Source organism: Nicotiana sylvestris, chromosome 3, assembly GCF_000393655.2.
Source record: "Nicotiana sylvestris chromosome 3, ASM39365v2, whole genome shotgun sequence".
NCBI classification, from domain to species: Eukaryota; Viridiplantae; Streptophyta; class Magnoliopsida; order Solanales; family Solanaceae; genus Nicotiana; species Nicotiana sylvestris.
Window position 1 is genome coordinate 177,022,589 of NC_091059.1, and position 18,267 is coordinate 177,040,855.

The following is an 18,267-nucleotide window of genomic DNA, read 5'->3' on the forward strand; positions in this document are numbered from 1 at the left end:
AATCGGGCTAGTCTGAAAGACGACTTCCCTTTGCCGAATATACATATCCTGATTGACAATTGCGCCAAGCATGAGCTACAATCATTTGTAGATTGTTTTGCTGGGTATCATCAGATCTGGATGGATGAAGAAGATGCTGAGAAAACGAATTTCATTACACCATGGGGGATGTACTGTTACAAGATGATGTTGTTTGGATTAAAGAATGTTGGGGCCACCTACATGAGGGCCATGACTACCATTTTTCATGATATGATACACAAAGAGATAGAGGTATACGTAGACGATGTTATCATTAAGTCCAAAAAAGCCACTGATCAAATGGAAGATTTGAGGAAGTTCTTCAATAGATTAAGAAGGTACAACCTAAAACTGAATCCCGCAAAGTGTGCATTCGGGGTTCCTGCAAGGAAACTACTTGGGTTCATTGTGAGTTGCCAAGGAATAGAACTGGATCCATCAAAGGTCAAAACTATTCAATAATTGTCACCGCGAAAGAACAAGAAGGACATGATGAGTTTCTTGGGGAGACTTAACTACATCAACCGGTTCATAGCACAATATACGGTTATCTGTGAGCCAATCTTTAAGATGTTGAAGAAGGACGCCGCTACCAAATGGACTGATGACTGCCAAAGAGCTTTCAACAGAATCAAGGAGTACCTATCAACACCACCTGTCTTGGTCCCGCCAGAGCCAGGTAGACCTTTATTACTCTACCTTGCAGTATTAGATGGAGCTTTCGATTGCGTTCTGAGGCAGCATGACGAAACAGGGAGGAAGGATCAGGCCATCTATTACCTCAGTAAGAAGTTTACCCTGTATGAGGCCCGGTATTCTCTGTTAGAGCGCACTTGATGTGCTTTGACTTGGGTAGATCAGAAGCTGAGGCACTACTTCTGTGCCTATACTACATATCTCATATCAAGGATGGATCCATTAAAGTACATCTTCCAGAAGCCCATGCCCACTGGCAAGCTAGCCAAGAGGAAAATCCCATTGAGCGAATTTGACATTGTTTACGTCACTCAGAAGGTAATCAAGGGACAAACACTAGCAGATCACCTTGCTGAAAACCCCGTGGACGGAGAATACGAACCCCTAAAAATATATTTTCCTGATGAAGAGGTATTGTTCATAGGAGAAGACATTGCGGAATCCTATGACGGTTGGAGAATATTTTTCGATAGAGCAGCAAATTTGAAAGAAGTTGGCATAGGAGCAGTCCTAGTATCAGAAATCGGTTAGCATTATCCGATGTCCGCCAAGCTCAGGTTTCCCTGTACCAACAACATGGCCGAGTATGAAGCCTGCATCCTAGGGCTCAAAATGGCCATTGACATGAACGTTCAAGAGTTGCTAGTAATGGGAGATTCAGACCTACTTATACATCAGGTCCGGGATGAATGGGCAACCAAGAACTCCAAGATACTCCTGTATCTGCACTATGTACAAGAATTGAGAAAGAGGTTCACAAGGACGGAATTCCAACATGTTCCTAGAGTCCAGAATGAGTTCACTGATGCATTGGCGACCCTGTCCTCTATGATACAACATCCAGATAAAAACTTCATTGATCCTATTACGGTAAAGGTCCATGATCAGCCAGCCTATTGTGCTCAGGTTGAAGAAGAAGCAGACAGAAAGCCTTGGTTTCATGATATCAAGGAATACTTGGCGAAAGGAGAATTCCCGGAACTTGCAAATCCTACCCAGAAGCGCACACTTTAGAAGTTATCCAATAATCTCTTTCACAGTAGAGGAATCCTATATAGGAAGACTCCTGATTTGGGATTACTAAGGTGTGTCGATGTGAAAGAAGCATCCAAGATATTAGAGGAGATTCATGCAGGGACCTGCAGTCCACATATGAACGGTTTTGTCTTAGCAAAGAAGATATTCTGTGTTGGTTAATTTTGGATGACTATGGAAACGGACTACATCCAGTATGTCCAAAAATGCCGCCGCTGTCAGATACACACAGACATGATAAAGGTACCTCCAAACGAGCTTAATGCAACAAGCTCACCATGGTCGTTCGCCGCCTGGGGAATGGATGTTATCAGACCAATCGAACCTTCCGCATCAAACGGGCACAGGTTATCTTGGTAGCAATTGACTATTTTACCAAAAGGGTTGAAGCAACATCTTATAGAGCAGTAACCAAGAAGGTCATGGCAGACTTTGTCCGCGGCCGCATTGTTTGTCGATTCGGGATTCCAGAGTCAATCATTACCGACAACGGCTCTAACCGCAACAATGACTTGATGAAAGCCATGTGTGACACTTTCAGAATCAGACACAAGAATTCTACAATATACAAACCCCAAATGAACGGAGCAATAGAAACCGCCAATAAGAATATCAAGAAGATATTGAGGAAAATGATAGAGAAGCATAAACAGTGGCACGAGAAGTTATCATTTGCTCTTCTAGGGTACTACACCACAGTCCGCACATCAACTGGGGCAACCCCCTATATGTTGGTTTATGGTACAGAAGCAGTCATTCCCGCCGAGGTAGAAATTCCCTCCCTAAGGATCATACAGGAAGCTGAGCTCGACGACGCAGAGTGGGTGAAAAATCGTTATGAGCAGCTAGCCCTCATAGACGGAAAGAGGATGAATGCAGTTTGCCATGGTCAACTTTATCAGAACAAAATGTCCAGAGCCTTCAACAAAAGAGTCAAGCCAAGATAGTTCACACCGGGGCAACTGGTGTTAAAGAAAATCTTTCCACATCAAGATGAAGTCAAAGGGAAATTCTCTCCCAACTGGAAGGGTCCATACATGGTTCACCGGGTTCTGACAGGAAGAGCCCTCATACTTGCAGAAATGGACGGAGAACTCTGGCCAAAGCCAATTAATTCAGATGCAGTCAAGCGTTACTATGTGTAATATTTATGCTTTCCTATATGATGGAAGATTTGAACTACGCCTAACCTGATTCCCGTTTAAGTGGGGATACGTAGGCAGCCCTATGGGTTCGGTCACAATGCAATAAAATTTTCATTTCCCCCCGCAATTGGAAACTGGGGTAGAATTTGAGGAGGACCCTCAAAATTCCGAAGTAATTTCAGCCAATCGTCGCAAACAACAGTCAAAAGCATCAACCCAGTAAACTGGGGCAGAATTTTGAGGAGGACCCTCAAAATTCCGTAGCAAGAAGGGTTGCAATGTCTTGAACCACATCGCAGTCATCGGTTCATCTAAAGAAAATATTCTTAATCATGTATTTATATTATATTTTACTAAATCATGCATGTCTATTTCTGAAGGCGCTTTGTTTAGCAACGCTACCCCAATGATACATGCAGTATCACCAGATCAGAATCGAGCAGATCAAGCAAAGCCAGCGGGGTTACGAACTAACCTTCCCCTCTACAAAACTCACGATTTTTCTTTGGATGCAGGCACTTGAGTTGCAAAATCATCAAATATGCTATACACTCACGAGACTCACATTGTTCAGAAATACAACTCTCAGAACCGTTTCACCTACTCACAGTTGCTATCCGCACGTAGTGTCCCCAATAGGCACAATGTCCCCAACAGCCACAATATCGCAATCAGCTATTAGCTAAGAAAACTCTACTACCACCTGCCTTTTATTTCTTGCATACGGCTACTATTCTGCCTTCCGAGGTTAAGCTCTACCTCCGTCTGTATTCTTGCATTGCATAAGGCTACTATTCTGCCTTTCGAGGTTAAGCTCTACCTCCATTTGTATTTTTCTGCATTGCATAAGGCTACTATTCTGCCTTCCGAGGTTAAGCTCTACCTCCACTTGCATGGCTGAAAGATCGCCACTTTATTTTTGCATCGGCTGAAAGATCGCCACCTTATTTACATTTTCATGGCTGAAAGATCGCCACTTTATTTTTGCTTCGGCTGAAAGATCGCCACCTTATTTGCATGGCTGAAAGATCGCCACCTTTACATTTTCATGGCTGAAAGATCGCCGCCTTATTTACATTTGCATGGCTGAAATATCGCCGTTTTATTTATAGTTGCATTGGCTGAAAAGATCGCCACCTTATTTACACTTGCATGGCTGAAAGATCGCCGCCTTATTTACACTTGCATGGCTGAAAGATCACCACCTTATTTACGTTTGCATGGCTGAAAGATCGTCGACTAATGCATTTCATGGGCTGAAAGATCGCCAAATTGTCCAAAGGCGTCATTGTCCGGAGGCACCCTTTTCATAGCCCGAGAACACCATGTCATGGCCTAAGGACCCATTTTAATCTTTTGCATATCATTATTCAAAGGCATCATGGTTCAGAGGCATCATTCGCATAGCCCGAGAGCATTATTTCATGGCCTGCGAATCCTTTATTATATGCTTCATGGCCCAGGACATCATGGTCTAAGGACGTCATCCTAACTATCCGAAGACAAACATTCATGGTCTGACGGGAATTTGCATCATGTTTAAATTTACGCACAATATACGCTTGTGTTGCTTATTTGCAGGTGAACCGGCGAGCAACAGCCATCTCAGCAGGAGTGATCCCGCTCCAGTTCCCGCAGCCCTACCAGACTTTAACCACTCACCCCGACCTATATACCGTGTCCGTTCTCGAAAGCCCCCATCGGCATGCTCCGCCAATGGATCCTGAACTACATCTGGCTAGATTCCTGTAAAACTAGGGATATGTAGACAGCTCTGAAGCTAGAGCACTGCCAAATCTCTTCAAACCATTTCATTCGGTCAAAATTGGCCATCATATCTTTACCCGACAACTCTTTCATCTTTCCCGGGTAAAGAGGGGCAACTGTTGATACCCAATTTTCCCTGTATATTTTTTATATGCAAGTTACCTTTCAAATAGCATATGTATGCATATATAAGTATGTCCAAGAGTTTTCTTATTATTCATTAATTTTTAAAGATTTTTGGATCCATTTATTGCCCTATTTTATCAAGAAAAACCCAATAATTATTCTCAAAATTGTCATTTTGGCAATTTACTTATTAGATTCTCATATTTATACTAAAATATAGCTAAATTAATTTTTGCATAATTTTACAAATTTATTTAGTATTTTTAAAAGCTAAATTGCATATAATTGCAATATTAGCCTATTTTAAGATTTAATTGTGTTTATAATTATAAAATTGACTCCAGTATCTTTATTTTTATAATTATATATTATTAATAATTTTATTACCTTTAATTATTTCCAAAAATTATTTTACTATTTTTTATAAAATAAATAAGGGAAAATGGCTATTTAAATGTTAGCCCATTTATATTTCAATTTTGGCTAGATTGGGCACCCCTAATTGAACCCAATTTCAGATCCCATTACCCGGCCCAAATCCTAAATTTACCCAACCCACGACCCTCTTAATAACCCGTCCGGATCCCCCTTTCAATCCCAACCGTTGATCATTTAGATCAACGACTCATACTCACCCTTTTCTTTTTAATTTCCTAATACCCCCCAAACCCTAATCATTTCTCACCGGTAGCCGCCCCCGGATTCCCCCTCTCCCAAATTCTCTCTTAGAAACCCTAGCCTTCTCCCTCCACTTCCACTCTAAAACCACCGGAATCCATGGCTTCCAAGGCCATAGAAATCCTATACCGGCCTCCTATAACTCCTACACGTTTGATTACTGAAGTTTCAAGGCCTGACCACAAAGAACCTTGGCCAAAAGCTTGTTTGATTCGAGTTCTATGGCCATTTCCGGCTTTGCTCCGGCAAGCCATAGCTATTCGAGCCTGATCTCGACTTCTCCTGCTCAGATCAACGACTCTCCAAGCCTTTCTCACCATCTGGTTTCTTCTAAAACACTAACTTTTGAGGTTCTTCTGATTTCTTTAGATCTGTTCTAGATCCGTGTTTTCCCAAAACTTTTAAACGGTTTCTCTAGATTTCTTTCAACAAACTATGCTTTCAAAACCTTTATCTTTCCGATTTAGGGTTTTTGTTAAGTTATTTAGATGCTTCTATGATTTTCTTTTTCTCTTTTGTGTTTCTTCTACTATGTTTCTTATTAGTTTCTTCTACTGTGATTTTATGTGTCTCTCCTAATGTGTTCTTACGAGTTCTTCTGCTGTGTCTTCCTATGTGTTTCTTCTACTATGTTCTTATGAGTTCTTCTATTGTGTTTCGCATATTGTTCTTATACTATGTTTCTCATGAGTTTCTTCTACTGAAAGATGCATGTTAAAGGTCTCAGTTCCTTTCTAAAATCTCTGAACTTGTTTTGTTAGTATCTTTTCCTTGATTACTTGTCCTTTCATCTCTACACTCGATTGATGGCAAGAACCCTAGAATTTGGGGATTCATTCGAGTTTTGAGACCATTGGCTATGTGATTTGTTTGTTCTTCATCTCTGAACTTGATTGATTTTAAAAAAAAAGTCCTTACTTCTTTGTACCTATTTCGAGTTTCTGAAGTTATCTCATTTACTACTCGATTAGGCTTCCAAACCTTTGTTTCTACCTTTGTTTCTTTATATGGTTCTGATTCCCTGTTAAACTCTTCTAAGGTCTTTCTACTGGACCCTTTGTATGCTATTTGATACTCTCTCTCTCTTCTACATTGCTGAGTTACTAAGATTGACCTATGTGACTATCATCTTCCTATAGTCTACTACTTACTGATTTTGCAATTGCATGACGTTTTTCTTTGTCCTAAATTCAGCCTCGCATACTTGTATGCTCTTTATATGTGCTGAACTTCCCTCTAAAATGGCTTTCAATTTTTGATTAATTTTAGACTTCCTTTGTGTAAGCCAGATTGATTTCTTTCCTTGTTTGCTGATTTCCCTGTTACTTGGTCGAAAACTTTCCTTAGCCTTTCTGACTTGGTTTATTCATGGACCAGTAATTACAAATCTCTGAATCCTTGATTTACTATTTACTAATTGATTTTTACCTTATTTATTTAATCGTGTATTTCAAAATTCTTCCCTTAAGTAAACTCCTATGTATCTACCCCTAATTGCCTACTTTGCACAAGATGCTTACTTGATCCCTTTCCTTAAATAATTTTTTTCATTACCTTTTAAGTTTACACTCCTTAATTAAAGGAAGTCTCATACTAATTGATTTTAATTGATACCCAGTTCCTTAATTATTGTCTTACCTTATTTCCGCCTGTTTTCACACTATAAATACCTACTCTTCATTGACACAAACACACCAACACTCATAGTCTTTTTGAACTTATACCCATACTCAAAAGTATTTTCTCTTGTAGCTTGTTTGCAAGTCCTGCTGCCTGCTTTTCTCTATTTGCTTCTTTGAAAATGGTATGTCCTGATTTAAGGTTTTCAGCACCACAACAATGTGTTTATTTACTACCTTTGTATGCGTGTCTACCTACTGCTTCTGTATAGTTCAACACTTATACTAGTATGCTGAAATTTCTTTCTGCCTGTTCTATTATGAATTCCAAACCCCTACCCCTATGTGTTCATGCTATGATTTGAGGCACGGCAATACTGCAAATTATTGTCCATGAATCAAACTTGATCCCCTGGGATCCTAGCCTCTAATAATGTGTGTTATAGTAGGCTTATAGGTATTCTAGCATTCTCCATTGCTGGGCATGCCTAAAGCCTGCCCTTGCCTAAGCAATAGACTCTTCACAATTTCCCTATTCCTCTGGACCCCTTATGGGTACTTATTTGTAGTTGTTTCCCTCTCCTTTCCCCCTTTTAGCATTCTGTTCTTCACTTGCACACTTTCTTAGTCTTTAAGTTCTGCCCCCCTCTTGTGAGCCTTGCCTTGGGACCCTTTGAGTTCCCTTTGAACTTGGACACTTGAGGGCTGGCCCTTCCACACTGCACTTATCCCTGTTCTAATAATACATTTGGGTGTGAGCATTGACCGGAGTCCCATTGAGGCTCTTAGGGAACTTTGACACACTCAAATGGGAGAACCGCTTTGGATCATGATCTCTTGGAGTTGGTTTACCTCATAACTCAGTGAGGAAGTCAGAATCAGGCTTCCTCTAGTTGTACTTTTATTTATATTTTTTTGATGTATTCTTATTTTATTCCGGGCTGTAATAATTTGTAATAAACTCTTGGGGATGGTTACTGAAAAGGGTGGGTAACTATGTATGCAAATGGTAGATACCATGTCTATAGGTATTTTGAATTCTGCATATTCAAATGCATATAGAAATCATGCCTATAAGTCATTTTGAATTCTGCACATCTAATTCTCACATAGATACCATATCTATAGGTATTTTGAATTCTGCATACTCAAATGCATATAGACATCATGCCTATAGGTCGTTCTGAATTTTGCATATCCAATTCTCATATAGAAGTCATGCCTACAGGATTGTTCAATTCTGCGTATTTGATTACACCTAGATACCATGCGCATAGGCCTTAAGAAAAATTCTGCAAACTAGATACCATGTTTGTAGGATTAAAACCAGTCTTACGCATCTAGATACTATGCCAATAAGGTTTTTCTGCATTTTTACACCATGTCTACAAAGTTCAAAATCAACAACGCGTAGAGAGCATGCCTATAGGAACTCCTAATCGAATCTGAGCCGCTTCATTCACGTATAGAGCTAAAATTGGTAATAACGGGTACTGTCAGTTGTAGAACTTGTAACCAATTCATTAAGACTTGCCTCTCTTTTAACAATCTAATTACCCTTATTTAGCGAGTTTAACCAGTATGTTTTAGACACTACTATTTCATTGCTTTTCTGAATCCAGTAGATATTATGCCTATAGGATCCTTGTCCAACGCTTAGGCAAGCCTTAGGGTAAAATTATAAGTTGAATCTGTTTCTGGTAATTATTACAACCAGCAGGCAGGCCTGATTCGGACTTCTTATCTGAGTTATGTAATAAACTAAAACTGCCTCAGTGACCGTCCTTCTTCATCTATAATAATCAGACCTAAATAGTATGTGTAAGTCATGCTGATTACGTGCTTCTTTGTTCAAGGAGGTATATCTGAGTCTCTACTTGTTATGTGCTTTTCCCCAACTTGCAATACGTTTTTTGTATGTCGCCTTAGAATTTTTACCTTTGAAACTACAAATAAGCCCAATATCCATCCCTTTAGGATTAGTAGTCCTAAATGCCTCCGGGACTGATAAGATTGGGACGGGTAATAGCATGCAATAAGTAAACGAGACCAACTCGCGCTTTAAATACCTTAACGGGGTGGGAAGGGTAGATATGGATATGATGACCACGCGATAACATCATGTGTAGCCCCTCATTGAGGAGTGATTACCAGACCTTGTGTGGGCTGATCCATATTTTTAATAAACCTAGGACCCCCTTTCCTTTATTCTTATTTCTTTAATATTTTCATTCTAGAATCCGTTTCCTCAAATTGCTTTTTTAAACTTTGTCTATTTTCAAACCTTTATATGTAAAACCCCCTCCTATTTGAGCTTTATTTGTCTATATGTTAATTGTGCCCTAAACTCACAATAATTGTCTGGCCGGGAACCACACTAGTGGATTCTGAGGGGTGACTAACACCTTCCCGTTGGAATAATTTCAAGCCCTTACCCAATCTCTGGTTTCTCAAATCAAATCCTCTTGGTATCCTAATGCACCCTAATCATTAGGTGGCGACTCTTCAAATCAAACCCAATTCCCAAAAGGAATGAGTTGTCCCTCCAAATGTCACAAACCCAATTCCGCGAGGAAAAAGGGGGCGCGACAGGCGTGCAACCCTATCCCAATATACAAATCAACACCAATCATAAAAGAATCCCGGCAAGGGAACAATAAGGAAACAACAATATCCCGGCAAGGGAATCAACAACAAGAATAAACACATCCCGGCAAGGAAACTAACAGTAAGAATTAAATACGTCCCGGCAAGGGAATCAGCTATAACCAAACTTGTACCAACAATTAACTTTACAAATGAAACCTCAACTGGAGCCAATGCTCAACAATAAACAAATACCATGAAGATAATCATAATTCTTGCCCAACACGAAGAATCAACAATTTAGGCATTTGTAGTACTTATTAAGAAACACAACAATTACAATTTAAGACTCACAAGCATACTTGACAACGACATATAGATAGTCGTCACCACACCTATATGTCATACACTACACTAGCACATAGCAAATAAAACACAATTCCTATTCCCTCAAGCTAAGGTTAGACCAAACACTTACCTCGAACTTCCACGGCTAACTCAAGCCTCAAACACCGCTTTTCCTTTAGAATTCACCTCCAATTTACTTGTATCTAGCCCATATTAATTTAACAGCATCAATAGATACTAAAAATTCAACCCCAATGCTAAATTATAGGTTTTCTATAATTTTCCCCAAAAAGTCAAAAATTGACACCGAGCCCGCTTGGTCAAAACTCGAGGTTCGGACACCCATTCAACCACGAGCCCAAATATGTAATTAGTTTCGAAATCTGACCCCAAAACGAGGTCTAAATCCCATTTATTCAAAAAGCTCTAACTCTACCCAAATTCCCAATTTCTACCATGAAAATTCTTGATTCTTGATTAAAAAGTGATGAAAAATATTGGGTAATTGAAAGAGTAAAGTTTAGAATTGATTACCAATAATTTGGGGATGAATTTGTGTGAAGAAAATCGTCTCTTGGTCTTGGGAGTTCGAAAATATGAAGAAAATGGGTTCTGCTCGTTTTGAAATCTATTTTAAAAAGACTGGGCAGGCCTTTACCGCGTTCGCGATGGGCCTGCCGCATTCGCGATGGGTCAGGCCCAAATGGCCTCCGCGTTCGTGTTGTATGGCCCGCATTTGCGGAGCTTTAGCTCCTCAGGCCTTCACGTTCGCGGTCAAAGGGCCGCGTTCGCGTAGAGCAATTTGAACTCCCTCCCCCAGGCCCACTAACCCTATGCGTTCGCGTGAGCCTGAATACGTTCGTGAAGGGTAACTCCCCCCAAAGCTTCGCGTTCGCGTCCTGAGATCCGCGTTCGCGAAGAACAAACTGACACCTGAGGGAACTTGCCTTACGCAATCGTGAGTGAATCCACGCGAACGCGAAGAACAAAATTGCTGAGCACCTGAGACAGTAAAACTTGCAGCTTTTCTAAGTGTAAAAACATCCTGTGGCCTATCCGAAACTCACCCGAGCCCTCAAGTATCCAAACCAAACACGCATACTAACTCAAAAACATATTATGGACTTACTTGTACGATCAAATCACCAAATTAACATCTTTAACAACGAATTTAGCATCAAAATCAAAGGAAAATTTTAAGAACTCTTAAGTTCAAATTTTAACAACCGAGGGTCCGATTCACGTCATACCAAGTCGTTTCTTACCAAATTTTACTGGCTCAACTTAAATAACATATATGACCTGTACCGGGCTCCGAAATCAAAATACGGGCCCGATACCATCAAATTCAAACATATTTAAATTTACAAAGACTCTTATAATTTCAGTTAAATAATTTTCTTCAAAAATTCATTTCTCGGGCTTGGGACCTCGGAATTCAATTCCGGGCATACTCCCAAGTCCCATATTTTTCTACGGACCATCCGGGACCGTCAAATTTTGGGTCCGGGTTCGTTTACCTAAAATATTGACCGAAGTCAACTTAAATTCAATTTTAAAGGCCAAATTAGCATTTTCATCAGATTTTCACATAAAAGCATTCCGGATATACGCCCGGACCACGCACGCAAATTGAGGTGCGATAAAAGGATGCTTTTAAGGCCTCGAAACACAGAATTTACTTGTAAATCAAGTGTTGACCTTTTGGGTCATCACATTATTGAGAAGGTTTAAATTTTAAGATTATTTATATATAATCCAAATAACTTAAATATTTACATGGTTAGTGTCCGCATATCCGCGCGGGTAGTAATACTAGTTAAACAATAAAAGAATAAGAAGAATATTGCAGAGAAAAGTAGCGAGAGAGAATTCTTATTGATTTGGGATGAATTAGAATGGAATAAGACCCTCTATTTATAGGGAAAGAGTGACTTAACCACCAAGTATAATTCCTACAATCTCTCTAAATATAGACATTCACCTTAAATAAAACTCTATTTATTACACTCCCCCTTGATTGTCTATTCAACAGATAATGTGCCTCATTAAAACCTTAATACATCACAATCGAAATAAAACTAATCAAAACAATTTAAATAAAAACTAAAACATGCTACTCAAACAACGTAGAATCACAAATCAACCAACACACGCACCAAGCTATCATACTAAAATGAAATGAGAATGAAAATTGAGAAATGGACCTTTTATTGATAAACAAAGCCGAAAATTGCAAATCAATCGGGCTAAACTAAGCAACAATCCTCAGACTGACACACCGAAATTAACAAATCGGAACCTCGAATCAACACCAGAAAGCTCGAAACCCAAATCGACCTCAGTCAGACAATACACTAAAACCTCCAAATATCGGGTCTAAGGCAACAGTCGAGAGCCAAATGGATTTTACAATGGCAGATCGGACCTCACAGCAATTGATGGTTCAAGCAATTCCATGGAGTTAAAGTTGAAAAAAAAGCAGTGAAATTAAACCCACTATGTGAAGTCACAGAACCAAGGATTTCCAGCAAAATTTTAGCATATGTTTCCAACCCATGATATAACTTCCAAGTCCATTGTAGAACAAGCTGCCAACTTTACATAAAATTATTAAATCCTCTTGAGTTAATTGCTACCAATTTCAACGTAGTAGAAAGAAATAGAAAGGACAAGCCACCAACAATTATTTCAAAAAGAATCAAGCTCTGACAAGAAAGGGATTCTGAACAAAAGTAGAAAATTCGAAGTGGGACGATGGGGTGGAGCTGCCGCTTTTCTTTTTGTTGTCTAGGTCTAGGAAATGAAAACTTAATGGTAGGATTTCTATAATTGGGTATTTTATATGGAGGTGGGAAGGGATGATGACCATTGGATTAGAAAGAAATAAATGGCTAGGATTAAATCTTTCACTTAAATGGGCTAATGGGTTAGGAAGAATGGGCTAAGGGTAATTGGGTTGGACCATGTCTTTTTGTGTCTCAATTTTGGGCTAAGAAGACTCCAAAAATTATTATTTAAAACCATAGCTAAATTCCTTTAATATAAGATAACTATACTACATGATGCAAAAATAAATTCTAATAAATTAAACTAAACTATATTAAAACATGAAACTATTACATATTTTTTTGTATTTTTCAAGATTACATAAAGATAAAAACAAAGTACTATTTTTTGTATTATTTTTTTTACTTTATGAAAGGTACATAAAATAAAATATTTTTTTTGTAATTTTCATTTTCTTGTAATAAAATAAAGTAAAAGGGTAAAAATGAGTTGAAATAGCTATATTGGGCCTAAATTAAATATTTATGTGCTAAAATATAAAAAATCTTGTGGAGGGTCAAATATCACATGTCTACAACTGCCCCTCTTTGACTGAAAACTCGAAGAGTTTTCAGACAAAGAACGACTAGACAAGTTTTCGACCTGACCCTTATTTAAGGAGACCAAAAACTAAGAGGAAGAAGAATGTGACCGAGCCCTGGTATCTGAGCTGCCTACATATCCTTGGCTATAAAGGAATCAGGCCATGTGTAATTCAGAGGTGAGTGAGATGATGGAGTGTGCCGAGGTGGAGAGCCGGTCGAGGTACCGGTCCGCCGAGGTTCCGGTCCGCGGTCCTGCTGTTACATCAAAAATCAAAACATGAAAAAGACAAGCTAAGCCTATCAACTACGAGTTACAAGATTCCTATCTATAAGTCTTCTGAAGCTTGATCTTGAGTGGTTCTTCATGCAGACTTTAGATTTGAACCTTGATGCTTGCTAGTTGCAGGTGCTAGTTCGTTCTTCTTTAGCTTTTGGATCAATATCGGACATGCAGTGCTTGTGACCTCAGTCATGTCTTGAGCAATCCGCCTCTTGTTTCAGCTTCTGCATTTTGGCTTCACTCCTTTTTTCCCCTTTTTCTTTTCTTATTATTTATTTTTTGTTTTTGTTTTGTTTTGTTTTTAATTCTGTACTGAGATTACTTCCATTGATCATCTCGTCTGTTGACTCGCCTTCTTGCCGCGAGCTTCTGCTACTTCTAACTTGAACTGTTTTCCTTTGAGACTTGAACTACTTTCCCTTGAAACTTAAATTGTTTTCCGTGAAACTGCTTTTCCTTGAAACTTGAACTGTCTTCCCTTGTTCTCCAGGTGGGCGCCTGATTGCTGAACTTGACCTGTCTTTCTTTGAAGCTTGAATTGTTTTGTCTTGTTACTTGAAACTGTTCTCCCTTGCACCTTGAATCATTTTTCCTTGAAACTTGAACTGTTTTCAAACTTGAGTTGTTTTCCCTTGTTCTCCAGGTGGGCGCCTGATTACAACAAAACAAAAGAAATTTTTCTGCCCCAGTTTGCACTAGGAAGATTTGTGAGTTGTTAGCAAAATTGTAAACCACTTGTACTATTGATGCAATGATGAGAGTAAACTAAAGAATAGACTAGGAAAACTATAAACTAAGCTTGACTAAAGTAAAAACTCACCCTATTCTCCAGGTGTGGCCCCCTGATTTCAGGAAAACTAAACATTGATGATCTTAAGAAAACTAAAATTTGACCCATTTTTTTCAAATCCAAACTTCCTCTTTTTTTTTCTTTTTTTTTCATTTTTTTGACTCTTGATTCTAAACTTGATTCCAAAAGAGGGTGTCAAAGAAAATAACGTAGGCTCAAAGGGGGTGACAAATGGTATAAAGTATTTGGGTAGAAGAAAAAGGGCATCCCAACCTCAAGAACGCCAAACATAGTATCTTTTCGCGATCACAACATTGACGAACATGTCTGTCTTCTTGGTGTGTCGTGGTCACAAGACACTTTACATCCCTTAATGTCAAACTTTCCAACAAATTTCAATTGATTAAACATCCTCAAGCCCGATCTTCACAATGATTTGAAGGTGAATTTTACTCGACCTTAGTTCCAAAGTATTCCAATTCTTTATTCATCCTCAAAAGTATTTTTTAGTTATCGAATTCCAGATTAAATCAGTTCCTAAGATCTGGCCAAAATTTCTGCATGCATGTCATGTCATTAGAACTAGCAAGAAAAGAACTAGGAACAGAATGACACAAAAGGATAAACTGTATTTTATTGAGTAAAGGATGAAAGGGTTTTACAGCTAAACAAGCAACTTAAAATACGAGTTACAACCCTAAAATAACCCGAATAATGAAAATAGCAACAGAATAGACAGACAAGACTCACACAAACAGAATGGAGGGATAGAAGGGTTTGACTCAATAAAACAAATAAAATCTGGATCACAACCCTGAAATAACCCAGATAATAGAAAAAACATCAAAACAAGCTACCAAGATTCCTTCCTAGTGAGGAGGGAATGACTTTTCAATTGCTAGGCTTGACATTTAGCCACAAATTTGCTCATCAGAATCAGCAGAGCCTTCTCCAATTTCAACATCATTAATTTCAGTTAGCAAGTTCCCGAGAGGATTCTCATACTCCATGTCACCAGGCATCATCCCCACAAAGTGTGCATCATGATGTGCAGGTAAAGGATTCTGCGCGATATTCTGGGTGTCACTGTCTTGGATCACAATCAGGTTTCATCCTTTCTATTTCTCTTTTCAAATCCCGACAACTTTTAACATTGTGTCCCTGGGCATTGGAATGGTATTCACACCTTTTAGAAGGGTCATAGCTTCTTACACGTGGGTCCACATGATTTGGAGGAATAGGTGCAATCATGTCATAATGCTTTAATTTCTCAAACAAGCTTGCATAGGACTCTCCTATTGGTGTAAAATTATCTTTCAACTTTTGTTTCCCTCTATACCTCTGGCCTGGATGTGGGTTATAGGGTATGTGAAAATTTTGTGGAAGCTGGTGGAGATTTTGTGATGCTCGCGCTCGCCTTCTGGGGTGTTTTGGTGGCTGGACAACATACTGAGGTGGAGCGACAGAGTATTGAGGGTTCTGAGGTGGATAATACTGCTCAGGGGAGTCATGGAAAACTTGAGGAGGCTGCTTATACCTTCGAGATGTTCTCCTGGGACCTCTTCTCGACCCTGATGTCATCATGATTTCTTTATCCTTCTCATTTGTGCCACTGAAATTATCAGATTCAACCTGGACAGCTTGAGTTACAGCTTTAAGAACTGCTTGACTTATAATTTTGCCTGTCTTAAGACCATTCTCTACCATTTCTGCCATTTTGATTGCTTCCGAGAAGGATTTGCCCACTGCGGACATCATGTTTTGAAAATAATCTGGTTCTTGAGCGTGAAGGAAGACAGTGATTAGCTCGTGGTCGTCCATGGGTGGCTTAACTCTAGCTGCTTGCTCTCTCCATTTAATGGCATATTCCCTGAAACTTTCAGTTGGTTTCTTCTTCAAGTTTGAAAGGGAATTGCAGTCTGGGGCAATGTCAATGTTGTATTGGAACTGTTTGACAAAGGCCTATGCCATGTCATCCCAGACATACCAGCGAGACGTGTCTTGATCCATAAACCATTCGGAGGCTACTCCCGTAAGGCTTTCCCCAAAATAAGCCATCAACAATTCTTCATTTCTTCCCACACCTCTCAGTTGATTGCAATACCTTTTCAGGTGGGCTATGGGATCTCCATGTCCATCATACTTTTCAAATTTGGGAGTCTTGAAACCAGGCGGCAAGTGGACATCGGGGAACATACATAGATCTTTGAAGACAACACTTTTTTGACCTGCCAACCCTTGCATGTTTTTCAATCGTTCTTCTAAGCTTTTCACTTTTTGGGTCATTTCTTCCTGTACCATCTTTCGGGCAGACTTCTTAATGTTTGCAGGAAGATCAAATAGGTATGAGTGGTACTGCTCTTGCCGGGTAGCAAATTGTGACTCATGACAAGGCTGTCTTTGGCCATTGGCGCATGCTTTAAACATTTTGTTCATTTGCTGTTTCAGTATCTATTTTCCTCAACCAAAGTAGACTCTTGTTGAACCCTCTAACCTTGAGTCTCTTGAGCACTTGTAACAGCTTCGATGTCAGTTATCATTTTTCCTTGGATCTTGTGTTGTCCGTTTACCACAAACCGACCACCTCAAACTTTCTTCACAATTCAAAATAAAAGACGTGTTAGAATGGACTCAGTCGGTCCTTATTATTATCATCATTTTCTCATTTTTCATTTTTTTCATCATTTTTTTAATGGTTGATCGAACCTGATTTGGGTTGCCTACGTATCAGGTGGGAACATGAATCAGATCTTGCGTAGTTCGGGAAAATCATGAATAAAGTAAATAAACTAACTTTTTTTTTGACTTTTTTCTTTTATTTTTTCGAAAGAAAGACTTATAAAGAAGAAAGGGAATATTTTGATTTTGATTTTTCTTCAGCATTTTTGCAAAAAAAGACTTCTAAAGAAGAAAGATTTTTTTTTTGAATTTTTTCGGGAATTTCGAAAGAAAAAATTCTAAAGAAGAAAGAAAATATTTTTGGAATTTTATTTTAAATTTATGAAAGAAATGCTTCTAAAAAGAGAAAATGTTTTTGAATTTTGAATTTTCTTTTCAATTTTGAAAGAAGAATGAAAATATTTTTGGATTTTTTGAAGAAATTAAAAGAAAATATTTTTGTATATTATTTTTTTTTTTTAAAAACAATTAGGGTCTAAGAGAAAGGCTTTCTAAAGAAGCAAGTAATGGAAAATATTTTTTTGGATTTTTGAAAATTGGGGACTCAAGAAAAAAGATTTTTCTAGAGAGGAAGTAAAGGAAAATATTTTTGGATTTTTTGAAAATTATGGGCCGGAACCGATGAGGTTTGCCTACGTATCTCACATCCGGTGAGAATCAGACCTGCGTAGTTCGCCCGTTTTGATGCAACAGAAAAATATGACTTATTTTGAAATGACTTTTCTTTTTTTCTTCAAAATTTCAACAGAATTTCAGGGTAATTCAAATACCTACCTCTCACTCTCTTTTCTTTTCTCTTTTTTTTTCGATTTTCATTTTTTTTTTCATTTTCTTTCCCTATTCTAGAAGCCAGTCAACATGCAAGCCGAAATAGACAGATACGCAAGTAGCACGTAAGATGTATCAGGATGCTCTTTTAATTTGGGTGCACCTGTCCTAGATGGACCCAACCCCTGTGTTGAGTCCCCAAAGTCAAATGCACATAATACAAACAAATGTTCCTACTAGGGATTCGGCATGAGGCTGAGTTATTCTAGGTTCAAAACCTGGGTATGTGTTCTAGACTGTGTACCCGAGCGAACAACTCGAGCCGAGGAGGGGGCTACGTACCGGGAACCACAAG

The 18,267-nt window shown here is 38.8% G+C and overlaps 1 protein-coding gene across 1 annotated transcript; it reads left to right on the forward strand.

Annotated features, from left to right (window-relative positions):
* Nucleotides 1-930: 930 nt before the first annotated feature.
* LOC138888410 (uncharacterized) lies at nucleotides 931-1,731 on the forward strand. Its single transcript, XM_070170268.1, has 2 exons — nucleotides 931-1,243; nucleotides 1,457-1,731. The coding sequence occupies exons 1-2, from the start codon at nucleotides 931-933 to the stop codon at nucleotides 1,729-1,731; spliced, it is 588 nt and encodes a 195-aa protein (XP_070026369.1).
* The last annotated feature ends 16,536 nt before the right edge of the window (nucleotides 1,732-18,267 follow it).

Bases quoted from the DNA above. Each gene is read 5' to 3' on its own strand.
- LOC138888410 (XM_070170268.1), top strand. From the start codon at position 931: ATGGATCCATTAAAGTACATCTTCCAGAAGCCCATGCCCACTGGCAAG. The intron at 1,244-1,456 runs GTTAGCATTATC...ACTATGTACAAG, and splicing joins AGTCCTAGTATCAGAAATCG to AATTGAGAAAGAGGTTCACA.